This window comes from Vipera berus, assembly GCF_964194415.1.
Source record: "Vipera berus genome assembly, chromosome: 2".
Lineage (NCBI taxonomy): Eukaryota > Metazoa > Chordata > Lepidosauria > Squamata > Viperidae > Vipera > Vipera berus.
This window is the reverse complement of record NC_138203.1, coordinates 216,914,330-216,941,031: the sequence shown is the minus strand read 5'-3', so window position 1 is coordinate 216,941,031 and position 26,702 is coordinate 216,914,330. Positions and strand designations below refer to the sequence as shown.

Here is a 26,702-nt window from a genome sequence, read left to right as displayed (position 1 = left end):
AAAGGTGAGAAGGATGACTGTGGAAATTAGGCTGTGGAGACAAGAAGCAATGGATGAAAATTAAGGAGAGAACCAACCTAGAACTAAGGAGAAATTTCCTGACAGTTAGAACAATTAATCAGAACGATCAGAAGTTATGAGTGCTTCAACACTGGAGGTTTTGAAGAGGAGATCAGACAGCCATTGGGGGAAATATTATGGATTCCACTCATGTGTAATTCTGAAATATATGTACATAATTTGTACTTCGTTGGAGAATTGTTAGAGAAGGATTCTGGTTAATTTCCCCCCTTTTTTGTCCTAGCCATGCTTAGGGGAGCTTGAAGTTTCCTTAGAGATTCACTTTAATACTATGTGGTGCCGATTCTGAGAGCAGACAGTACAAGGAATACTGTATTCTTTTGGACTCTTGCTAAGATGTTTTGCCCCCCTCCCCCCATGTCTTCTGATACAATTCCACTGCTTCAAATAGAAAGAGATGCTATTTTTTGTGGGGAAATAGGCATGTCCTCTTGTGGAAATGCAAAAAAGGAAGGGTAATATGCATCACGCATATTTAAGTGAATTGAGATATCTAGCATTACTCCTGAAACTGTTAGTTTAACTACAGAGGATTGTTGCACTTTTTTTGCCTTTAGAATCTGACCGTGTTATGTCCTCCAGAATATATGGTGTGTTTCTTGCATCGACTCATAGCAGCTTTGAGACATTACTGGGATGAACATAAAATGAAGAATGCATCAGCATTGAATAGTGAAGGTAAATTGCCATTAACTTTGAAAAATCTGATAGCCTCTATATTGGCATGTGACTGAAAGTTGAAGAATGGACTCTTCAACTAAAACTAATTTCTTTTAAAGAATTCTGGAGTGGTGTGATAAGATATTCTTGATCTTTTTTTATTCCAAAATTACAAATTAGATTATGATATTAGGAGGATCGTAGTTAATTTTCAGAAAGATTGTCATTTTAAAAAATGCTAACATTCTCTCTTCTCACAATGAAACTTTCTACTCAAAGAGTGAGGAGAAGAACAGTTAAAACAGAGTATGAGGCCAAGTTGAAATGTTGACCAAATTTAGCATGGACATTGAAACATGAACTGTACCAAAATGTATTTGCCTTAAATCAGAAAATTTCACATAACCTTAAGAAGTTCTTGAAAGTTGTCTCTTGTGAGCAGCTTTAATATATTTCTAAAACATTATTTACTGAATTTACACTGCTCCCTTTTCTAAGTTTTGAAACCCTCTGATATATTTAATATTTTATGTTTCTGCTTTAAAACTGTAGGAATCTATTGTCTCGATGTATATTTCATTCTGCAGTTATAACTTAGATTGCTTTTTTCAGGCTGTATTCTAAAACATGTCCTAAAAATCTGCATGTAATTTGTAACCATCCCAGTTATTTATTGTCAAAGAATACTAGTTCCTTCACCCTAGATAACATATCTATTTTCTGCAGATGCTTATGTTCCCCCTCAGCTCTTTTATAATGGGAAGGTGGATTACTTTGACCTCCAGCGTCTTGGGGGGCTCTTATCTCATCTCAAGAAAACTCTGAAAGGCAAGTGACGTTTTTGATGCATGTTATGTGTAGTTTTTAATCATTCTTTTTAAAAAATATTAGTTTTTTATTTTATTTATATTTCATGTTTCTAGACAACTCATCTCCCACAAAAAAAAAAATAGAAAAATTACAGAATACAAAAAACCCAAAAAACAAAGCCAACCAGAAAGAATAGAAAGCGGTGAAACCATCAATGAAACTCATTTTAACCAAATATTAAACAGAATTCTGAGTCTATTTTAGGACAAAATACATTAATGATTGTCTAACACAGGGGTCGGCAACCTGAAACAGTGAAACAGCCACTCGGAACCGGTTCCCTCACAAAAGGAAAAACTGGGAGCCGCAAAAAAATGTGTGCACATGCGCATACATACGCACATGCACAGAACAGGGTTTGACTGAAGAGTGGAGCCAAGGCGAGATATGCACCTACCCTGCATATTTGAATTGATTGGTTGAACTTTTTTAGTCCCACCTTTTTTTTTTGGACTGCACATGGCAGAGGACTGGGAGCCGCAGGAGACGGCTGAAAGAGCCGCATGCGGCTCTGGAGCCGCGGGTTGCAGACCTGTGGTCTAACATTACAAAATATTGAAAGTCTATGCCACAGAAAAATACATTGAGTCATTTTTATTAGTAGACAGAATTGCTTTTTTGAAAATGGTCATATGTCTCGAATGCAATCCATCTCAGAAATATTAATTTTTCAAATAATTTTAGTAACATCCTAGGCCTAATAGAATCATAATTTCTCAACAAAATCAAATAATAATATATAATCAAATAATCAAATTCTAAAGTTTTAGCATATGCATGGGTAGAAAACGATGTTGGATATTCAACACATGTAACACCATTGCTGTGTGAGCTGCGTGGGCTGTCAGTGTGCTTACAGGTTCATTTCAAGGTACTGCTTGTTACCTTCAAAGTCCTTTATGGCTTGGGGCCATGTTACCTAAAGGACTCTTCTCCCATCCAATTTCATCTGGCAGGTGAGGGATTTTATGACTTCTGTCAGCCAAAGAATGTCAGTTGGTGGCGAACAGGAGATGTGCCTTCTCTGCCATTGGCCCTGCCCTCTGGAACATTCTTCCTTCCGAGATTAGGATGAAGCCAACCTGTTGGTCTTTTATAAGGCCTTGAAGACTGGTTATATGCCCAATCATGGGACCCCTTTCTTGGCTACATTAACATCCATGGCAGTTTTACTTGGTCACTATACATCAAGCTCCCTTCGTCCAGTGCGCTCCCAGAGGGAGGGTCTTCTCAGGGTGCCGCCGGTAAAAGATTGCCGGCGGGTAACATCCAGGGGGAGGGCCTTCTCAGTGGGTGCGCCTGCCCTCTGGAACCAGCTGCCCGTGGAGCTGCCCCCGACCTCCGTTCATTCCGCCGGGACCTGAAGACCTGGCTCTTCGAGCTCTCTGGCCCAGGCTGAGAATTTTAATTTTAATTTTAATTGGGGGCTTTTACCTTTTCAGGGACTGTTGTAATTTTTTTAATCGTTTTTAACTTTTGTATTTCTTGTTTTAATTACCCTGTAAACCGTCCTGAGTCCTTCGGGAAAGGGCGGTATACAAATCTAATTAAATAAATAAATAAATAAAATAAATATATACATATACATATACATACACACACACACACACACACACACACACACACACACACACACACATGTAAATTATTCAAATTGCTAATAAAGAATTAGGGATTAGGCAGTTGTTTTAACCCCTAGGCCACAGGCTCTTTCTCTCTTTATTAGCTAGGAAGCAAGGGAGATATATGTGATACAACTGCCTAATATATAATTAGCCCAGGTTCGAATCTCAGATAAAGGGTATGACTGACTGATGAGAACAAAATAAGTTCGAAATGGCCATATCAGCCTCCCTAATTCTTTATTAGCAATTTGAATAATTTACACAAATAATGAACTGTCGTAAGTTGTGACTATAGCAAGGTATTCAAAAGACTTGACAAATACTTCACACACACACACACACACACACACACACACACACACACACACACATATTGTATTGATAGATAGAATTGTTTTAGTCACTTCTTGAGATGGACAGCTATAGAAATTAAATAAATAAAAATATAACCTCATTAAAAATTATCTATTTTAATACAAAAAATTCTCTATAAAGCTAAAACAATACATGGTATCCATGCTATTCCTGCCTTGTTATATTTTCAATTTGTTAACTGTTAGGAATTTGAGATCTGAACATCACTAGTGGCAATTAATTGGCAGGTGCTAATTGATCATCTGACATAACCATCAGAAGCCATGTTCTCTTTCCTCATAATCTTTCTTGGAAACTGTATTTTAATTTGAAATTTAAATAGAAGCTATTCAGTTTGAACCATTCTGCAGATGCTTTTCTAAATAAAAGGGAGTCCTCAGGAGAACAAGCCACCCTTGGAAAATTTCCTATTTCAGGCTCATTAACAAAATCACTGAATTACAACCCTCAGCACAGATGTGTTTTGGATGATACTGAAAAAAATAGTTTTAATAAAAACCGATGACTTAGTTGCATTTTAAGTAGAACATTCTAATGCAATTATTACCTTTAAAGCTGTATAAGATGACTCAATATATAAAACCTAGAAAAATAGGATATTATCTTTTGATTCTGTCCTTGCCCTTTTAAGGACAAAACAGTGTACTATGTTATTTATATCCTATCACAGGATACTAAGATGATTCACAATTTTTAAAACAGACCAGACCAGAAACAATATACTAATTCTTCTAAAATATAAAAGTACTAGTGAAAGCATTGACTAAAATTCTGCATGTTAAAAAAATATAACAAAAAATCATATTGTCCCAAAGAATAATTTAAAAAAATCTGTGGAATCTTTGGTGTTCTCTGAGCTTGGCTTTCCTGCACACATTTCATTACCCAACTAGGTAACATTTTCAGTGCATCCTAGTTAGGTAATGAAAAGTCTGCAAGAAAATAACCAAGCTCGGAGAGCATCCAGGACTCCAAAGCTCAATCCTGCGCTACAGATATTCTCTTTTATTGGTAAAAAAGCAGCCATTTGGCCCACCCTGTCTGCAAAATGAAACAGTTTTCAGTATCTTCCTAACTCAACATTGAAGAGGCCATTTGGATTGCTGGGAATTAGTTGCCTCCTTACCCTTGGGCAGCCCCTGTGAGAAGGCCTGTCACTAGGCTTTCACCCCTTTCACTTGTGGGGGGGGACGGGTACCCGAAGTATCCCTTCCCTAATGAAACAGAAGGAGTGGGCAGATAACGGGCAGCCAAGCCATTGCAGGGTTTCTGTTTTTGTTGTTGTTTGGTTAACAGCTGCCCTTTAAATTGTATTTAGAATCCTACTGGCAACTGGCGCAGTGTTTGTGAATCTGGAACCCACCAGAAAGTGGCCCACTGCATTCTGAACTATATGCAGTTTGGGGGTATTTTTCAAATGCAGACCCAAGCAAAGTACAGTGTAATGGTTTAGTCTCAAGGTGTCGATGGCATGAATCTCTGCCTCCTGGACTTTCCACTCCAGAAAGGGCCATGCCATCCAGAGTTGGACAGAGGCTTCCCTAGGCATGGCCTCTACTGCTGGTTAAAGTGGGAGCCAGGAGCCCAAGAGAACGCCTAAGTTGTGCACCTGCTCCTTTGTCTAGAGGCAAAGAAAAGCTGAAATAGAGGCATTAGAACAGTGCCTGTGTTTTTTGCTAGGTTTCAGTTTTAAACTTGCTTTGTGTCATCTAGCTCCTCTACCTTTCAGATACCAGGTAAGGTTCTCCACTACTTTTCCAGCTAGAGCAATGTTTATAACTAGCTAATATGTTTATGACGTATTTATGATCCCTCACCCTAAACTGATAGTTAACCTCTCCAAGCAGCTCTTATTGTAGCCTTAAATAGCATAGGGGAGAGAACTGAGCCCTGAGACATTTCAATTAGGAGTGGCTGGGAGTTTCACAACTCCTCCCTCCTAGCTCTGTATAGCAAGAAGAACATCAGATATTATAATACTAAAGGTTCTGATAGGTTTGCAAATGTTGTAAGAAATCTATGATGTTTTGGGGGTTTAAGAAAAAGATCAATAGGCACTGAATAAGCATTTAAGCTTATGGCCCATTAGGGTCATTCCATCCAAAATATTAGCATCTGAAACAGCAAAATAATAATCACATTCATAGGATTATGTTGATTCAGAAGTGTTACGGGATGGCTTAATTTTGTTTTGCTCTTCCCCTGTGTTGTTAATCCCGAGAAGTATACAAATCCTATTTAGATCTTTCTTGTTACATTACTATTTGGCCTTCTGCTAGTGGGAAATAGAATGAGAAATCAAGTTAGGAAAAGGAAAGTGTTCAAGCAACCATACCTAGCAATATCACTGCACTGTTTATTCACACAGATGATTTGGCCTCAAAGGTGAATATTGTAATTGATCCTGCAGAACTTCAGGCTGTGACAATGGATGATCTTGATGAAGATGAAGAATCAGCAGTGTCAATAGCACAAGTGAGCCTTAGAAATGGGGGCATTAAATGGGTCAAAGTTTCATTAAAGTTGGTAGCAGCGGTGAAAAGTTGTTGATAAGCTTATAGAAATTGTCTTGAGTAGTGAGGAAAACAAATAGTGTGTAAAAACACCCCGAGATGGGTAGCCTTATAACATTACAGTTATAAGGCATTCAGATATGAAGTATGCAGACTCAAAGGTGTATTGGATTAGGGAACAGTTCTAAAGGCAAAGGAAGGAAACTAAATCCTTTGGCTAAGAGTGAGAAGACTTTCTCAGTGCTGGCATAATATTTATACAGTAGTGGCCACAATTGTGGAAACCTTTTGGGAAAAGTGTACAGTGGAAATGCCACCTTTGGTTAAGTTTCCACCAATTTTTCTTCTAATTTCTTTATAACTGTAGCCTTGTTCACTTAATAAATACTATTTTACATCGCTTTCTGGGCAAACAGTCAACTCTTTGCACCATTACTTTAATTTTATTACGTTTTACAAGCTCGCTAAATGAAAGAACACAAAACCCCCCAACCAACTTGATAGCGATCACATAACACACTGACAAATGTCCTCCTCTCAGCTTCAATACATGACATCACTAACTGAATCCTACTGTGGTCTGATTGGCTCATTGCCAAAACAAGATGACACCTGATTGGCTCTCTAAACACTCATGCTCATTGGCTACAATCAGATGAAGGAAAGCAACCTGATATCAACCAAAGCAAGTTGTGCTTCCTTTTTCTGTTTATTTGGCTATAATTTTTCATAGAATACAGTACAGATAATTGAACAAACTTTGTTGCATTACATTTTTGATTAAATTATCTTTCCATTGATATATAATTTTATGGTACTACTCCAAAAAAAGAGGTGTTATTAGCCATCAAACCTCAAAAATACACTTTTCCCAAAAGGTTTCCACAATTTTGGCCACTACTGTAACATCTCTTCTCAAAAACATCCTCCTTCTATTTCCCTTGCAGGGGGAGTAATAATGGTACTGGGTAATGTGCCTTTCATTTTTAAACTCTTTTGGATTTAATTTTAATCCATCTCACAAATGTGACTCTGAGATGCTTACAAGATTCAAATAAGTCCACCAAACAAGTATGGTCCATTGATAGAAAAAATTATCAAATTTTGATATTTTGCTATTGGTAATACACTGAAGAGAATACAGGCTGTGGTTCCTACTATAGTTTTCCAGTAGCTTTATTCCAGTTATACTTGGCTATGTGAGACCACCAGATCTTCCCTAAATTTTAAGTGAGATGAAAATGTTTTAAAAAACATTTTTGTGAATGGTAATATTCTGAGTATCTACTTGAACATCAAAGATTTGTGCAGGGTTCAAGCTGGCTTTTTTTCACTGAGAGGAAGAATTGTTGTAGCTGAACAAATACTACTGCATATCTTTGTCATTCTCATTCTCATTCTCTCTCTCTCTCTCTCTTTCTCTCATTCTCTCCCCTTCTTTCCATTTCTCTCTCCTTCCCTCTCTCTCAGCGCCCAGCGGCTGCACTGGCAATTGGGGGAGCCTTGGCCAGGCCAAGCTGGCTCAGTTCTCCCACCTTAGGGCGAGCTAATCGTTTTCTCAGTACTGCAGCTGTGAGCCTGATGACCCCAAGACGATCACCAGGTTCCATAGAGAAGGTTAAAGTCCGTACATTGAACATGGAACAACGAACAGAGGAGGACAGTGAGTTATATATAACTGTATTCTGAAAATAAAAGTACTAAAGAAAATTATAAAAAATATAGGTGAGGGAGGGGAACCCTCCAAATCATTGCTATGCACAACTCTGCAAGTGGAAGCAAATTGATTATTTACCATCAAGTTGTTTTTGACTCATACCCACAACATAGATTTTTTTCCATAACAATTTCCCCCTAACATGTTCTTTCAAGTCTGTTAATGGTGCAAACCATTGCCACTGTAAGTGAGCCATCCATCTTGCTCTGTTCATCCTTCTCTTTTCTTACTTCTTTCCCAGTGCCTTTTCAGGTGAGCTGGGTCTTTGCATAATGCATCAAAAGTAGAATGGTTTTACTGTGGAATGTGTTTCATGGCTGAAGGACAAGATCTATACCTCTTTTTAGTTGGTATGTGGGTGTGTTATAAGGAACTCTATGACTAGAATGCAAGCTTTGTGCCTTCTGCCTGAAAGATTATGGGAACTATATTACACTTGCAGATGGTTTTGAGTAGCAAGTAAAGAATAGAAAATTAATGAAATTTAATTATTCTAACAAAGTTGAAGAGGAGGAAGAGGAGAAAGAGGCAAGGCTCATTCCTTTGGAATATAGGTTGAAAAGAAAGAGTTAATAGAGTGAAATGTGTAGAAGAATGAAAAACAGCTGTAGACTTTTTTCTATTTAGATTTAGTTTTAATGTAGCACGAGTGAAATTCATGATTAAAACATCAACATTTTCATTAGAAAAGTGGAGGTACTCTTTTCACAATTAACAGATTCTTATTCTTAGCAGTGGCCTGCTTAGAAACTCTTGTTTGTTTTTATGACAGTTGAAGGTAGCCGTGGAAATGAAGGTCTTCTATTGGGGAAACCTACAGAAGAGCCGGATCAACCAATTACCGAGAATTCTCTCCTGGAAATCTTGGATGGAATAGTCATGATGTACAACCTCAGCGTGCATCAGCAGCTTGGTAAGGTGAGCAGGATTCATTTTAGTGAAGTTCCTAATTCTGTTTCACTCTTACAACTGGGATGAGAATTCACTTAATAAAGAAACAAGGATCCACTGAGAAAGTGTGGGAAGTGCTAAACTTGTAATAATTGTTCACCTACTTTTTGCCTCATACTGTATCTTATCATGACAGAGCCATGTTATTTGATGTCTTTGGTCACCAAGAATCAGTAAAACAATAGCTATCTAATATTTTTCATTTTGAGAAGCAGAAGCTGCAGAGGATCTTAAACTCCCAAGACTAGAAACAAACCTGGCTGATAGAAAATGACTTAAAGGCAAGGAGGATTCCAAGTGAGAAAGTAACAAGTGGAGGAAGTCATTCTGCCAGAGAACATTCTCCAGCGTATTGTTTTGTTGCTGTTGACAGCAGCCTGCCATCAACAGGGCTCTGTCACTGTTTTGCAGTTGTCCTCAAAACGCTAATTTTGTACTGGTAAAAATTGGTTCTGGGCATTCCAAAATATTGCTGCTGCCAGTCTAATCACATTCAGCATTTTTGCTTTACCTTTGGTAAATATCCTATCTTTTTCTTTAATGTCTTAAGAAATCTCCAGCTGGTATTATTGACATTTAATTGTATTTCAGATGGTAGGTGTTTCTGATGATGTGAATGAGTATGCTATGGCATTGAAAGATACTGAAGAAAAGATCAGCCGATGTCCAGAAAGGGTAAGGAGTGTGCTGGTCTCCAGCATTGAAGTGTGTGTTAACACAATGCCATAGACATCAGCAATGATCTTAGAGAAATAATTGTTGTTGCCCTTCAATCTAGGAAGGGTTATAAGGCTATTTCCAAACAATTTAAAGTCCATCATTCTACAGTGAGAAAGATGATTTTTACTATGTCCATAGACCATAGACCTGAAAGAGGGCATGCTTTCTTTTTCACATGATTTCTCTAGTTCTCTCTGAATTTTATATGACGTATATTACCTTGAGCATTGGCCAAGGTGACTGACATATTGTGAAATATTGTGCAAAGCCCAGAAACAGGGTAAAAATTAGCAAAGAAAGTAAATTAAAGGCAGGAGATAAGGGGGAGGAGGAAATAAAATATTCTCTCTCTCCACACCCTGTAATTGGACTCATTTTGTATTCTCTCATCTTATTCCCAAGTATTCAATTGTGTCATCTAGCAATCCATTTTTTTTCTTAATCATATTAAGATCGTTGTGTAATTTTTCACAAAGCTGTGGTTCTGTCATTATTATTATTATTATTATTATTATTATTATTATTATTATTATTATTATTATTATTATTTATTAAATTTGTATACCGCCCTTCTCCCGAAGGACTCACCATTCATTGGAGCCTAACGTGATTATGTTAGAATTTATGGATTTCTAATTTAATACAATTGATTATGTGCCATCAAGTCAGTATTACTGGTACTGATCACCACAGATAGATGTTTCCATGATGATTTGTCCCTAAGATGGCCCTTCCAATGGTGCATCCATTACCATTGTAACTGAGCCCATCCACTTTGCTGTTGGTTATCCTCGTCTTCTTTTTCCCTCCACTTTTTCCAACATTAGAGGCTTCTCCAGAGAGCTAAGCCTTTGCCTGTTATGTCCAAAGTACAATAATTTGAGCCTGGTCTTGTGTGACCTGAGTGAAATCTCTGGTTTTATTTTCTCAATTATCCATTATATGTTTTCCTGACTGTCTATGGTATTCTAATGAGTTCTCTCCAGCACAAAGTTTCAAAAGCATTACTAATTTTTCCATTATTCTTGTTCAAAATCCAACTTTCACCTCCATAAAGTATCACAAACAGTGCCATTGCCTACACTACTCTGATCTTTGTAAATACTTCATGGTACTTGAACATCTTTTCCAAGGCCACTTTGGCTGCTCTACCAAGTGATAGCCTGCAACATATTTCTTGATTGCATGTTCCTTTGCTGTTGATGATTGCCCCAGTCATCCTGAGAATTATTATTTTTTTGCCATTGTGCCACAAATACAACCAAAGCCCAGTTTTAACCCAGACTTGTTCGTTTGATTCTATGTGAAGGTAGAATCTCTAATCTAAAGACTACCTTATAAGCCAACTGTCATGATTCTGATAGATGAAACCAGTAAAAGAACTTCAAGGGAAGAATTCTTCCTTAAAGAGCATTTTATTAGGAAACAAAGTATCAGCACTTACGTAGCTGAACCCAAAACAGATTTCCTCCCCCCAGATACAAAGTAACACGTTGCAATTCCCATCCCACAAACGCTGTCGTAAATCATGTTCCCCAATTAACGAAAGACGTGGGCTTTTTTCACCGGCCCCTCAGCCCACCAAAACCTTATCAGACCGTGTCCTTGAGTTCCCACACTTCTACATTGTTATGGCTAGCTAAACCCTCAAGCATTTACCCAATCCACCCTTCTACATCTCCTCTAAAAGAATAGGAAAGGCACATTAGAAGCAAAAGTAAAAATGGCTGATTCTCAGTTGTCAGAGCGATGATATCCATTGTCACAGCGTTGACACCAACATACTGTTGGCCTGCATCTTATCAACCTGAGATATGTGCCAGATGTATACTCAAAGCTATAGGATCTTATTAAATAAATAAATCCTATATAACTTACTAAGAGCTTTGAGTGTCTAATTTATCTAGCCGCCCATCTATTCAAGAAAATGTAGGTGGTGAATAGACGAAAACAAAGACTTACATTAAAATAACAACCTACTAAAATCACATTAAGGCAAATAAAAACACTAATGGCCTGCCCCCAGTACCTGGGGAATTATACTGTATTTTTAATCTTGAATACTGGAAAAGATATTGCTCTTCAAATCCTTCTGTTTTCAATTCAGAGAAAAGATATCTGTGAAGAATTAGTGAAGAGTCAAAAAGTTTTTTCTGAGAAGCTGAATCACTTGAGTCGTCGACTTGCTTGGATCAATGTTACTATTTATTCAAAGGTGAGAGGGAATGCAGTTACATTCTAGAATGCCATGGTTAAATCTGGCCCAGATAGTCCAACTCTAGGGGGTGAAAAAATTAAGAGAATAATTGCTCCTGCATTTATATATTCCTGCAAAATTATCTGTAGGGTTTACCGTATATTACGAGAGAATTGTGCACATTAATAATGAACTGACTCAGTTTTAATATAGGATATTCTTGGACTCTTCAGGTACTTTGAGAGTGATAATTATAACAATCCAAATTTGTATATAAGGTCATAAATGTGACGTTAGCAGAAAAAAAAATAGTAACAGGCTGCTCAGAGTTAAGGATTGTTAACTCTTCCGTTACTTAACAAAGTAATAAAAAGGTGACTTCAGCCAACAGGCAGGTAGAGGAGAGACCAATCATTCTATTTCTCTCCCTCTTTTACTTCATGCTCTGTGCTGGCTTTTCTTGTTCAGTGACTAACGTGAAAAGTAAATGGGTGGATTAGAGGGGGTGGGATACTCACTGTTTCCACCAGTCTCTCAGTTGCCTACCTGGCATTGTTGATCACCTATGACTAGATGGATACATAGTTAAGGTATAAAGAAGTTCTAATCTTTGTGTGTGTGTGTGTGTGTGTGTGTGTGTGTGTTTTCAAGTCAGTGTTGATTCCTGGTGATTGCCTGACCAGTCCCTGTGGTTTCTTGGCAAAGTATTTTGGAATTGAGGTTTTCCCTTGCATCCATCCCAGGGCTAGGAGAGAGTGACTGGCCCAAGGGACCCAACTGGCTAAGGCAGGACCAGAACTTATGGTCTCCCAGTTTCTAGTCTAATGCCTTAACTACTACACCAAACTAGTTCTCTTCTAATATCTCACATATATGCTTTTTCTGCCACTTGAAGTACAAATTAACTCAGAATTCCCCCTCTACAGGAGAAGATGCAAGATATATATTGGTTGTTACGGGTGTGCATTCGTACAATTGAACATGGGGACAGAATTGGCTCACTCTTTGCATTCATGCCTGAGTTTTATCTGAGTGTAGCAATGAATAGCTACAGTGCTCTCAAGAACTACTTCAGTCCTGTTAACAGCATGGAAGAACTTCCAGGTGAGGATATCTTTAAGTAGGAATGGTTATATTTTGCATGTAGAATCCAGCATGGACAAGAAAAAGCATGAGAACACAGAATCTGGCATCTGGCACCAGGCACCAATTTCATTTTGCCAACAAGCTTTTTTTCTGTTAAAATAAAACACACATATGTTAAAATGCCCTTATGGAAATGGAATGAGGTTCTCCCTGAGATTCAAATGGTCTATCCTACTGGTGTTTTGAAGGCTCTGATGATCTTGGTCTTTCCCCAAGCCTTTGGTGAGAGCGATTGAAGCCCCCTTTCCTTCTTTTGCCCCATCCAGTTTTGCTGTTTCTGCCATCTTTATTATTTTTGGTTATCTTGTTGTTTCCTTTTTTTAACAACTTATAAACCACACAGAATTTCTGATATATATCTAGACCGGGATGCCTTGCGTACAGTCACTCATGCGCTCGTGACCTCTCGGTTAGACTACTGCAACGCTCTCTACATGGGGCTGCCCTTGAGGACCACTCGGAGGCTCCAACTGGTGCAGAATGCAGCCGCACGAGTTGTGTTGGGGGTCTCCCGATACTCCCATATTACACCTCTGCTCCGTGAACTGCATTGGCTTCCGGTTACCTTCCGGGTGAGATTCAGGGTGCTGGTAATGACCTACAAAGCCCTACATGGCATGGGTCCGGAATACCTTAGGGAGCACTTGCGGCTGGCATCAACTTCCCTCCGCCCAGTGCGCTCCCACAGAGAGGGCCTCCTTAGGGTGCCACCGGTCGGAGAATGCCGTCTGGTGGCTTTCAGGGGGAGGGCGTTCTCTGTGGGTGCGCCTGACCTTTGGAACCGTTTACCAGTTGAGCTCCGGATGGCTCCCTACCTTCGCTCCTTCCGACGTGATCTAAAAACCTATTTGTTTGAACAAGCCGGCCTGGTCTGATGGGTTTGGGTTTTAATTATTGTTTTAATATAATTTATTTTTACATTTGGGCACTAAGGTTTAATTTGTTTTTAATTTTGTATTTTCGTTATTTCGGTATTTATGGCCCTGTTCATCGCCCTGAGTCCTTCGGGAGAAGGGCGGTATACAAATTAAATTAAATTTTATATATATATATATATATGTGTGTGTGTGTGTGTGTGTATGTGTATGTATGTGTGTGTATATATATATATATATATATGTGTGTGTGTGTGCGTATATATATGTGTGTGTGTGCATATGTGTGTGTGTGTGTGTGTGTATATATATATATATATATATATATATATATATATATATATATATATATATATATATAATATTTTGATATTTTCATCAATGTGCAGACAATATGGCAGAGGTTTGGGTGATAGGGCAAACATAGGTGTCCTATGTTTCATATACAGCACAAAAATTATGGAAGTAATGCCATTCCATAATTCTAGGTCTGATAATATTTTCCTTATTTATTTTCACTTAAATAAGTAAATAAAAGTTACTTCCTATCACTTCCTGAGAAGAAGGAAAGGTGATAAAAATTAGGTTTAACAGCTATGGGCTTCTTTTCCTCAGAACCTTTTCTTTGTTTTCCCATTATTGAAATGGAGAAAGACATTTTTTAAGAAAAAAAAATCTTGAGGGTATTTCCTTTCTAGAACTGGAAAAAGTTTCTTTTTGTTTACTTTTTACAAATGCATTCCCTCCTTGATTTTGGATTCTGTGATGTTTTCTGTTCTTATCCTGCAGCTACTCTCTAGGAATTAATGTTAAATTTACCTCCCTTCTTATCAGATGCTACAGTATGAACAGACAGTTCTCTCCACAGAGTACTGTAGATTGGAAATTTCTCGCGCACTCCGGCCCTTGAGATGAATTAATACAAGATAATTCAGACCGGTTGTTCTAGATTCTGTTTGTTGCTCCAGTTTGAATGTCTTGTATGAATTCCTTAGCCTTAATGTTCTTTGGGGAATAGTTTTGGGGTAACAAGTATAACCATTTTCATAATCTAACACTGGGGGTAGCTGAAATTCATACTTGAAAGTTTGTGGTTGATTATTAATCTTAAATAAGAATATTTGTGCTTGCTTGAAAACTCTAATGTTAGGGCAGGTAGCTGGTTCTGCATGGGATTGAAATGTTAAAAAAAACAGCATTAAATAAAATATGATATTTCTTTATTGCAGTAATCCAGGAATACACATAAAGCTTTTCATAAACTGCCCGTATAAATGGAAATGGTATTCCTAGAGAGAGACTCATGTGTATGTCCAGGAAAATCCACACTAAATAAAATTAGCTCAGTGTAAACTTCAGTCATGTATTTGCCTTGAATGGGGAATGATGCAGACTTGCTCTCCTTTGCTGTTGTTAATCATGAAAAGCTGGGTTTCTGGTTTGCCTCCCAGGAATTCAAAACAAAGGCATAAATAAGAAAACTAATTCTAGACATCCGTTCTGTTGTACTGGTGAAAACGCAGGTGCAGAAATTTTCTATACATTTGCAGTCCTTAGTATTTGGAACTTCTTTTCAGGCTATGAAGATACATTGACACGCCTTGCTGCCATTTTAGCCAAGCATTTTGCTGACCCAAGGATTGTAGGCACAGGTAGGTCGCTCTTTTTTTTTAAGGGACATCTTTTCTTGGTTGTAAGCTGGGGCTACTGGAGAGTGGGGAACTGTGTCTTAATTGGCTAGTGGCAGTGAGAAAAATGCTAGGGAGGATCAAAAACAAAACTGGGTTGAACCACCTGTTGTTGTTTTTTTATCTCTTTTTGTGGCGCTCTCTTTCTGGGACGGAAGAGAGGATTTTTGCCAGAAATTCTTACTGAGGCTTTCAAAATGAGGCCGAGGGTGATCTGAAGCTCAGTAGGATGTCCGTGATGGACTGTAGAAAATAAAAACAGCAAATTCGTGGTTATTGATTGTTCTCTGATTTCCAGTTGTCATTTTGGGAATAGCAACGGGAGTGTTGCTTTTTCTTATTTATAGAATTTCAGGCTTAATGCAGAATGAAATCATTTATAACTTGTTCATCCCTTGGCTGCTTGTCTGCCTTCCATTATTTCAGTAAAAATGCATTCTCGTAACCAGAGTTACAGTTACAGTTAGATTTTCTGTCTCATTAAAATTCTCTCTTATTTTTATATTCAGACATTAGAGACTCTCTAATGCAAGCATTAGCCAGCTACGTTTGCTATCCCCACTCACTTCGGGCTGTGGAGAGAATTCCAGAAGATCAGTAAGTGCTTGGTACTTTCTTCCCTGAATAAAAATTGTATGTCCTAAAACAGGTTGCCTTTTTTTCTTCCTTAGGTTAGGCACAAGTCTGGTAATTCCCTATGATTCTTGCATGCATGAAAATGGCCTCTTCTACTTGTTGGCATTTTATTTCTACTTCTTCCTTGCCTCGTATTTCTCTCCCCCTATTTTGGAGCTGATTGTTTGTCTTATTTTGGCAGACGAATATCCATGATGAGGAATCTGCTGGCCCCGTATGAGCAAAGACCTTGGGCACAGACTAACTGGATTCTTGTACGACTGTGGCGTGTAAGGATAGATTCTCTCTTTGTTTCTCAACTGGTTTAGGAGGTTCAGGGAGCTTTAAAAGCAGCTGGTGCTCTCTGCATGAATTCTCTTATTACTCTTTGCACACTTATTTCTGGTGAGAGGGTCTCAGATTTTCTTGTGAAAAGTAATGGAACACAGCATCCTTTTCTCTCTCCCACCCCCCCTTTCGCTTCTAGGGCTGTGGATTTGGATACAGGTACACACGGCTTCCTCATTTGCTGAAAACCAAACCGGAAGATGCCAATCTACCAAGCTTGCAGAGTGAGTGGGGAAATTGGGAACAGGAAAGTGTTGCTTTGCCCCCCTATTCTGGCCAACTGTCAGTTCTAGTAGCAGGAGAAAACAGTTTTCTGGTATGCTATTATTACAATTACGCCACATTCTGGCACTTTAACTGATACCACAGAGGCTTCACTGCCATTGCCAAGCAGGTTTGACAACTGGAAACTCATGATGTTTAATAGTTTAAATATATTGTCTCTTATTCCGGCTGAAGCCCTTCTTTCCCCGTGGCATTTGTGCTGTTCCCAGATCAGCTTGGCATCATGTGATCGTAGGTGGTCATCTTTATTGGGTGGCAAAGCCTATAATTTATGGCTTTGCTCTGGTTCAGACAGAATTGCCAAGAAACCAAGTGATGTGAATCCTAGAACTTTGAGGGAGACACTTAAGCTGTGGCAGGAACATCTGCCTCATCCTGGCACCAGAGTTTTCTTCACTCTTCATGGAGGTTAAGCTGTTGAGAGGCTAGGCATTTTTGCTTGTCTGTAGAAGTGAGCAGATGTATGTGTCAGTATTTCTGAACTTGAGAAATACAGAATGTGCATAAAATAACAACAAGGAGGAAAGTGTGGCTCTGCCTGAGTGCCAGTTTCTTTACCCTTCCTTTGGTCAAATGGGGAAAACGGAATAGCTTGCTATTTTTTTTTTTGACATGTTTAGATTAGTAACAGAGAAGGCAATTATAGTATGTTTCAAAACTGTTTATCCTTCTTTTTAACTTCCTCTTTTTTCTATTTTGCTTCTAATTTATTATACGAAGATCTCATTAATTCTCATCCCCCCCATAGTTTTCAGCATGTCACCAGATAGTCTTAAAATTCCTGTAAAAAATATAACTGGGAGAAACAGAAATAATAGTGGAATATGATCAGAGTAAATGTAGTTGGGCAAAGTGTAAAACATTTTCCAATTTTCCTAAGATTATAATTTAAACAGTAACATTAAATGAATGTAAGAGGCTAAGATTATTGGGGGGGGGAAGTCTTCATTAGGGATGCTGTAGGGCAGGTAGGCTGTGCCCTGTCTTAAGGAAACAGCCTTTACAACATGTAACTCTGTCATGCACTCAGCACTAGATTAATATTATATGCAAGTTCCTTCTTTTCTTCCTTTATCACTTGGTGTTCTAAGCTATGGCTGTTCTCCCAGAATTACCACATTTAGGATGCTTTTGCAGAAGTTGTTTGGAAGTTTGAGAAAGTTTGGTTACAAGCTGTAGGGGGAGCTTTGGTTTCTCTTTTGTAGCAAACCAGGAAAGTGCTAGAGAGCAATTCTACATCTATCTAATTTTCTAATGTAATTGTTGCTGTTTTAATTTGGAAGAACTGTATTCTTATTTGCTTATTTGAATGACACTTGTGAGTTAGGTTGATATAGACATTGTGTTAACAAAGAAATAACTTCCTCCAGGTTTTAGATTGAGCTGCTAACCTTGTTGATGCTGAGAAGCCAAAATTCTAGGAATTGGGAATGTTTAGCCTTGAGAAAAGAAATATGGTGGGATAATTTGATCCTAGGCTGTAAAGCCAAAACCTGTTCTTCATGCCTACAGCATTCAGGACATGAAAAAATGGATTTAATCCATAGTGTGGGCACATTCTGGTTGAATGTTACTAAAGCAAACATACTAACAGCAATTTGACAGTGGATTAAATTACCCAGATAGGCTGTGCTTTGTTAGGTATGTTAAAACAAAGACCAGAGAGAATGACCAGAACGTTTTTTGTTTGGATTCCCACACTGTATATAATCCTTCTGGGACTTGCCATGTAAAGATTCTTTAATATTTAGCCCTTTGTGCTCAGTTCAAACAAAAGTCTGCTTTTTTCTAAACATTGTGATGAGCTACTGCTTCGATGTGGTTGCTCCTTTTCTAGTTGCTGCTGGACTCCAGGCAAAGCTCCAAGCTCCAGGCAGGACTTGCACCAGGATATGCTGCTCACTGTAGCTTGTGGTCCTGGCAGTTGAGCAATAGTCCTCTTGACCGCTTGTAAATAACTGCCAATCTCCACATGTCACCTCTGGTTCCCTGTCTGTATACCTTTGCTTATTATCTTTCCTGCTACATATCCCTCTCCTCACTTAGTTTTAGTTTTCTAAGCTAAGAACCTGGATGGGGATGAGGCTACCTCTGGACACCAGCATGTTCTTGAAAATGCCAAAGTATGGCTCAATTATCACAAGCAACTGCAACACCAGCTTGGATGCCTGGGAATAAAGTTGTGCATGAATGTATAAACTGTATGAGGGAAGTGGGGTTAAGAAAGTTACTGCCTGTCTGCAGCTGCTTTTCCAAAGTGCAGATAGCAACCCAGCTTTACTCCCTCAAACCGCACTGGGAAGGGACTGGTTTAATGGGCTAAGTGGCTATTTCCAACTCTGAACATACAGAATATATGTCTGCATTTGGCAAGAGTTTTTGAACTAATGAAAAGAGTATTAATTTCTGTCCTATAAGCAGAGTATCTCAGGTATAATGCTTCTTACAGTCATTCAGAGAGATCCCATAAAGCAAGATTAAAAATTATTTAGAAATTACCCTTTCTAAAAAGAAAATCAGTATTTTTCATCCGTATATCGTAGTTTCTTTATTTCTTGGATCTAGGAGTTATTTCTTGCTAATATTCAGACTAAATTTCCCGTTTTCTTTTTAATGTTAAAAGGGCCCTCTAGCAAGATCTCTCTTCTCTTTCCTTTGCTTTCAGATAAATTGTCAGTTGTAAAAGAGGCTGGGCGTTTGGAAACTAGAGTAGGAGGGTAAAGCAACGCTACTGGATGTCCTGAATGATGGCCTTAAAAGTTGTATTAATGTTTATGGTGGCGATATCATATATGCATCAAGGTGGATGAATATACATGCTTTTAACCGCAAGGCAGTTTCTGAATACACAGCAAGCATACCTGGCTGTTGCCCATGTGCTATCCATTGCACATTCCTTTTGTACCCATGCCCCCTTTTTTCTTAAAATTCTCCACCAGCAAAGATAGAACAGGAAAGATCAGCAGATATAGTTTCTTCCCATCAAAGTCATGTCCAATTCTGACTGGGATATGCGGCTTAGTGGCCTTGGCTGAGGCTATTGTGGTGCTCCATCCCTGCCATGAGCTTGTGAAACCTTCTGGGCAACGGGGCATTGTTTTCCTTCTCTTGTTGCTGGCAGGCTCTGACAGTTTGGTATTTGTTTCTCTGGGAGGCTCCAAAAGATCTAAGGCAGGCCATTAGATCCTCATGCTACTGATACTTCTCTCTGCTATTTTGAGGTGTACAGTATTGAATAATTCATACCAAATTAATTGAAAGGAGATAGCCTAATTTAGCCCAAAGGGAATGAGCCTTCTCCATCTCCCCAAAGTCTTTCTTATGTGCAAGGAGAAAGAGGATATAGGCAACTGCGGAAGGTCAGGTGTTCTCTGGCTCTTACTTGATGTGGAATTTCTGGATTTGAAAACCTTCAGATCTTTCTGTCTGGTAGGGTTGCTCATGTGCTTTTAAAGTACTCTCCCTTCCTCGAAGCATAATGCCGATTAACATTTTCTTGGATTTTTCAGTCTTTTGATCACAAATTTATTTGTTGAGGGGTGGTTTATGTACCTTTCCTGCTAGGGCCTTTTTTTTGGTAGCTTTTACAATAGATCATCTGGTCTTGTGTAAAGAAAAAAATAATCACCCAAGAGACATGCTAGTAAAATTCCGTGCTTAGGCACTTGTGTGCTTACTTGGTTCTCTCCTTCACAGTTCTTTATTAGGTAGTTCTTCTAATCTGTCTGAGTTTTGGAACTGGGAATTGCTGGGAAAGTTTTAAAAACTTCCTGTCACAAGGGTGTGCTTTCAGTTGAACTGCAAGTAGGAAGCATCCAAATATGTGCAGCATTTTGTGAGTAACATTTAGTTAAGGGGGTGATTGCACCAACCTGAATCTGAACTCAGCTAGATTGTGGAGAGATCAAGACTCAAATTTAACCATGGAAACTTACTGATATTTTAAGCCACTCATTATCTCTAAAGCAACTTACTTCATAGGTTATTTTGGGAATAAAACTGAAGACAGGAGTACTGTTTGTGTACTTTGAACCTCTGGAGGGCTGGCAATAATAATAGCAAAATATGAATGCTGTACTTTATTTAGAAGAAATATCATTACCAAATTGCCTTGAAATTTGGGGAAACATTATCAGTAATCAAGTTATACTTTAATAGAGAATGCTTGTTCAGTGCTGATTTTCTTTCCTTCTAAAACATGTAGAAGAATGTTTAGAAGATAGAAAAAAAGCATAGAGCTGTAAGATCTTCCTTCAGCTGCCCAGCGGGGGTCTCTTTCATCAAAGTTGACCATTAGTAAAGGTTCCCCCGCACATGCGTGCTAGTCGTTTCCGACTCTAGGGGCCGGTGCTCATCTCCGTTTCAAAGCCGAAGAGCCAGCGCTTGTCCGAGGACGTCTCCGTGGTCATGTGGCCGGCATGACTAGACGCCAAAGGCGCACGGAACGCTGTTACCTTCCCACCGTAGTGGTCCCTATTTTTCTACTTGCATTTTTACGTGCTTTCGAACTGCTAGGTTGGCAGAAGCTGGGACAAGTAACAGGCGCTCACTCTGTTACGTGGCACTTGGGATTCGACCCGCCAAACTGCCGACCTTCTGATCGACAAGCTCAGCGTCCTAACCCACTGAGCCACTGCGTCCCTCTAAAAGTCTATGACTTGAATCAATTTCTGCTTACCTTTTTCTAACACTGCAAGGAGAGAAGAGTAATACAGAAGCAGTCCCTTGAAATTCTTTTTCAGTTGCTTGCTTCATGGATCCTAACAGCCTGCTTCAATGTGCAGTATTTATAGGCTTGATGTCAGGATCTGTGAATAGACTGGCTATTGTGGGATGGAAATTCCCCCCTAGCTTTCAGACTTCCTGTCTTTCCTTTTTTTAAAATTAAACATTTACATGTTTGTTTGTAATTACAATTATATGATTCCATAATGTGACCTCACCACAATGTGTAACTCTCTGCCATGAAGGCCTCCAAAAGAAAACTAAAGCTTCAGCCAGCTTAATGCATGACCTAGGGGAGCCATGGAGATGGAGGTGGGGGAGAAGTGAAGCCTTTCAACAGAATACTCCTATAGATAAGAAACATGGCACAAACCTATTACTTAAATGCTTTACCCATTTCCATGCAAGTTTATAGTCCCTGTGCACTCATCGTCCACAACTACTTAAAAACACAAAAAAATGAACTATTTCTAAAGTTGGGGGAGATTAAGAAGAACAAACATACTGATTGCCCAAGCTTCATTTAGATGCCACATTTTGAGAGAACGTGAATGCTTCAAGCTGGGACTTTCTCCTTTAAATCGAGAGATTAAAAAATGTTGCTCAAGGGACTTCCGGTGGCTCCGCGGCGACGGAGGCAGCCTTCCCGGGCTGCCCGCGGCTCAGCTGTGTGATTTTTCGCCCGAAACAGCGCCGATCAGCTGTTCGGGCGAATTTGAAGCCCCCTCCTCGGGAGAAGAGGAGGGGGTGAGCCCCCAGGTAGGGGTTGAGTTCTCCGGGGCCGCCTGAGCTTGGAGCTTGGGCGGCTGAAGGATTGAACTCCCCCGCAGCCTGGGCTGCTCCCAGCTGGCTAGCGTCTCTGCTCCGGACTTCATGGAGCAGAGCCAGGCGTCTGCGACCATCCCTGCTTGAAGGAGAGACTATCAAAGGAAAAGAGCAGGCAGAGCAGTGCAAGAGGGAAAGATGAAGAGATGAAGAGGATTATTTTATTTTACTCTCGAGCTTGATGGACTTTGCTTAAAACTTAAAGTGAAAGTGCGTCACAATTGTAAGTAAAAGATGGCGTCTAAACCTCCCCCTAGAACTTTTCGGAGTGCTGGAAATTCTCCGGTGCAACAACAATCATTATTGCAGGCGTTGCATTCTCCAGATGTATTGACATCGAAGGATCTTGAAAAACATACCCAGTTAATTTTGGAGTCAATGGGTGTTAAATTTGCACAGATGGAGGAGAAATTGGAGAAATTGGAGCAGAGAATGGAAGAAAGGATGGAACAGAAACTCAGAGAGATGAAGGTAGACATTTTGTCCTCAGTGCATAAAGTAGCTAAATGTGTGGAGGTGCTGGATGACAAAGTGGAAGAACTGACTCAAAAAAATGCTATATTAGAAGCAAAAGTATTGGAAATTGAAGATTTAAAAGACAAAATGGATAGCGAACTGAGTCTGGCTCAATTTTACCAGATGCAGTTTGCTGTTAGAATTAGAGGCCTAAAAGAGAATATTAAGGAAGATTTAAAGCAGCTGGTTTCTGAGGTTTTTGAGGTGGTATTGAACCATCCAGCATCTGAAATAAAACAAGGCATGGACAAAGTGTTTCGTGTGAACTCGTGGATTGCTAAACAGAGAAAGTTGCCTAGAGATGTGGTGGTTTATTTTGTAAAAAGGGAAATTAGAGATGAAGTTATACAAGCTGCCTATGATACTAAAGTTGTGATTGCTGGTCAAGAAGTTTTGGTTCTAAAAGAAATTCCTCCAAAGATTTTAAAGAGAAGGAAGGACTTTATATTTCTTGTGCAAGAGCTCAAGCAAAGAGATATAAGGTTCAGATGGGAGATCCCAGCTGGGTTGAGCTTCATGTATGAAGGCAAAAGGTACTGTTTGGGTACTGTGAAGCAAGCGCATGATTTTTACAACAATGTCTTAAAAGCAACCCCATCAACACTTTTGGAAGCTGCAGAGGGATCTGGAGAAGGAGAACATCAAGAGGATGAAGATGGACAGATAGACGAGAATGGTACAGGAGGAGATCAAGCTGCAACTCTTTTGGATGATCCTAGAGAACAGAGGGTGACGCGTGCTGCCTTAAAACGCTCAAAAAAGATAAGAAAATAGGACCAGTAGAAATCTATGGAACTTCCACAACATACTGATAGTCAAGTGGTAGTTGTGTTTTTAAGAGTTTTGGGATGATATGTATGGTAACAGAATCTTTAATTTGGAATTAATGGACAATTTACTACAGAGGAAGAGGAAGAAAGTTTTGTGGGTTAATGTGGGTTAATTTGTGTAAGAACTATCTATTATAGCCTATTTTGGCTAGAGAGGTTAATAGGGATAGGTGCTTGTGATGTGTAAATGAGAATACCGTATATACTTGAGTATAAGCCGACTCGAGTATAAGCCGAGACCCCCAATTTCACCCCCAAAAACTGGGAAAAGTTGTTGACTCGAGTATAAGCCGATCCGCCGTTCTGCATGCCTCGGAGGCTGGATCCGCGCTCTGCAAGCCTCTGGGATCCTGGGAGGCCTAATGCAAGCACCAGCCCGCCTGCCTCAGGTCTCCCCCACCCCCAGATACTGGGCTTCAGCACAGCTGGCTGTCTTGCCAAAGAGAAACATCTGGGAAGGAAAACCCTGTCTTACCTCTTTCCCAATTCTGCCTCTGCCCTTCCTCCTACCAAGGTGTTCTGGGACTAGTTCCCTAGCCTTTTGGAGCTTTTGGTGTTCGCCCATCAGCTGTCTACGGGGAGGCAACAAAGCTGCCTCTCTAGGCTTTGAGAAAAGGCCCCTTGCACAAAAGGCAGCTTCAGGACGAGCTTCCAAAAACCCTTTCCTTCCTTAACGCCCTCCCCACCTTCCCCCAGAAAGCCATATTTCTTTTTTTTTATTGAAAATTTTTATTGAAGTTACAATATTATCCCCTCCCCAACCCACCCCAGAACCCCTCCCCCTCCCCCATATTTCTTCAATAACAAAAACATAAAAAGCTGGTTGGGATGTACTCGCTGATTTTCCCCCCCCCCTTTTTTTAGATGCTAAAACTAAACTCTCCCTCTGCCTTCCAACCAATATCCCTTTTTAAAATCTTACCTTGGCTCCAGATGGAAGAGTAGAGGAACTAAGCTAGTAAGGAGAGAATTTTTTTCTGCAACTTTTTACTCCTGAAGTAGTAGTAGTAGTAATAGTAGTAGTAGGAATAATAATAATAAATCCCTAAAAGTTGTGCCAGAAAATGGAGGACGCTGGGTCTTTGCAAGTTTTAGCTGTCTGTCAGACTGCCTGAAAAGGGCGGCCTTCAGGCAGCCAGGCGGACAGCTAAAGCTTGCAAAGACCCAGCGTCCTCCATTTTCTGGCATAACCTTCGGAGATTACTTTAAAAAAAAAACAAAAAAAACCTTCAGAGGAAAAACAGCTGCAGAAACATTTTGTCTCCTTGCTGGCTTGGTTCATCTACTCTTCAGCCAGGAGGGAGTCCAAGGCCTAGAGAAGGAGAGCTTTGCAGCATCCCTATGGACAGCTGATGGGCAGACAGCTGAAAGAAGCAGGCAGGCAGGGCGTGGAGGAACGGAGACATGCAGGTCTCGGACTGCGGTGGCTTGGGAGAGGTGCGCGCGATCCCGGAAGCACCAAAGCCTCGGCCGCGCACAAGTCCTCGGTAAGTTTTTTTGTTGACTGGAGTATAAGCCGAAGTGGAATTTTTCAGCCCAAAAAGTGGGCTGAAAAATTCGGCTTATACTCAAGTATATACGGTATGTTTAGGAAATAGTGAATTGTGGAAGAACATAGATGGGAATGACGCTAGTTTTTTTTTATTTTAGTTTTTTATACATATTTAGTATTATTAAGGATTGGTTTATTCTATATAAGCTAGAGAGTGATGGATTTTAGAGTTTATAATTGTTAGTATATGATTGTTTATGATTGCTTTTTAGATATATACCTTGTATTTTGCTCTGGGAAGTCGGGGGGGGGGAGGGGGGGAGGAGGGGAAGTAGGGGGGGGGAGGCAGGGGAGGGAGGAGGGAGAGGGGGAGGGGGGGATAGGGGGGAGGTAGGGAGGGGAGGAGGGAGGGGGAAGGGGGGTTTTCTAAAGGAAAACTGTATTTTAAAACTTTTCAATTAAAAAAAAAATGTTGCTCAAGATTTGCTGCAAGGGCATTATGTAAGTTTTAGCTTTCTCTGCATACCGAAAACCTGCAGTGACAGAGAGTGGCTTATCATTAGGAAGCTGAGAATGGCAGTTATGCTGGGTCAGTTGAGATACTAATTCATTTGAGAGGGGTGACAGTCTCTCCAAACAATACTACAGTGTAACTCTCCAGAGAAATATTTCTCAGGTAGCAAGTCAGAATTACAGATTTAGGGTCAGCAACAAATCCAATCACCAGGTCACACACAAACAACATTTGTACACTAGAATTTGTTTCTATATATCAAAACAATTTGCTCATATGGGAGGCAGGAAGGTAAAGAGAAAGGCATAGAAGTCAGAAAAAAGGACACCAAAAAAAGTAGCTGGTACATATAATTTGCTATTCTTGCTGTTGTTTAGCTCTTTTTTCTTTCTTTTCTTCTGTTTTTTTTTCCATTGTCCATTGGAAAACTATTAAAGGTTTTAACTATTAAAACTATAAAAAGGTTTAATAGTAATATTTACTATTAAATAAATAGAGAAAAACGAAGAAAATAAGAAACAAAATGAAACTGCTTATAGTGCAAGATATACACCTGTGAATGCCAGATATGTTCTAGCTCTTCCTCACTTTCATGAGATTGCAGGCTAATGATTTCCAGCACTTTCTCACAGTGAGGCCTTTTTTTTATCTGTTTTTCTTCCAGAGCCATGCCCGTCAACCTTGCTGCAACGACACATGGCAGATTTGTTGCGCAGTGACCAAGAAATGGCACCTAGTTTCCTCAATAGTGTCCTTAACCAATTAAACTGGGCCTTCTCAGAGTTTATTGGCATGATTCAAGAGGTGAGTCTATGGTTCAGTATAAATCTAACTCCAAACAAGTAATAAGAAACTGGATAATGAATGCATTTTTCTTATTGTATGTCCTTTGTTAGTAGGGGATAGCAAAATCAGCGCAGGTCCTTAGGAATGTAGGGATTTAGCCAGCTTGCATATTAGTTGTGCAGAGAATAGATAGTTTGGGTTAGTATGAGAAAGACCCATGGGATATGCCATGTAGGAGCTGTGAAGAGGTGTGAAAGGAAACAACAAACATCAGCCTTATTCTACATGTCCAGATTTTGTTTAATTTAAACCTGAAGTAACCAATATGTACCAGATGTTAATTTTGCT

At 39.5% G+C, this 26,702-nt stretch overlaps 1 protein-coding gene and 1 long non-coding RNA gene across 5 annotated transcripts in view; one reads left to right on the top strand and one right to left on the bottom strand.

Moving 5' to 3' along the window:
* The window catches only part of RNF123 (ring finger protein 123), a 118,365-nt gene that overhangs the window by 34,628 nt on the left and 57,035 nt on the right, over positions 1–26,702 (top strand). For all 4 annotated transcript variants that reach the window (XR_014025079.1, XR_014025080.1, XM_081317386.1 and 1 more), the window contains exons 21-33: positions 639–759; positions 1,468–1,569; positions 5,980–6,086; positions 7,595–7,787; positions 8,614–8,759; positions 9,384–9,467; positions 11,620–11,727; positions 12,636–12,813; positions 15,308–15,382; positions 15,928–16,015; positions 16,236–16,323; positions 16,521–16,605; positions 26,233–26,372. Coding sequence is in view for 2 of the 4 variants with exons in the window: in XM_081317386.1 (XP_081173512.1) it covers positions 639–759; positions 1,468–1,569; positions 5,980–6,086; positions 7,595–7,787; positions 8,614–8,759; positions 9,384–9,467; positions 11,620–11,727; positions 12,636–12,813; positions 15,308–15,382; positions 15,928–16,015; positions 16,236–16,323; positions 16,521–16,605; positions 26,233–26,372 (1,515 nt within the window). In the remaining 2 variants the exon portion in view is untranslated. The remainder of the gene's footprint in view (positions 1–638; positions 760–1,467; positions 1,570–5,979; positions 6,087–7,594; positions 7,788–8,613; positions 8,760–9,383; positions 9,468–11,619; positions 11,728–12,635; positions 12,814–15,307; positions 15,383–15,927; positions 16,016–16,235; positions 16,324–16,520; positions 16,606–26,232; positions 26,373–26,702) is intronic.
* On the bottom strand, positions 23,604–25,357 carry LOC308661402. The gene is made up of 2 exons (XR_014024945.1): positions 25,143–25,357; positions 23,604–23,710 (listed from the first exon to the last, which is right to left on the bottom strand). It is a non-coding gene; the product is annotated as an uncharacterized lncRNA (long non-coding RNA).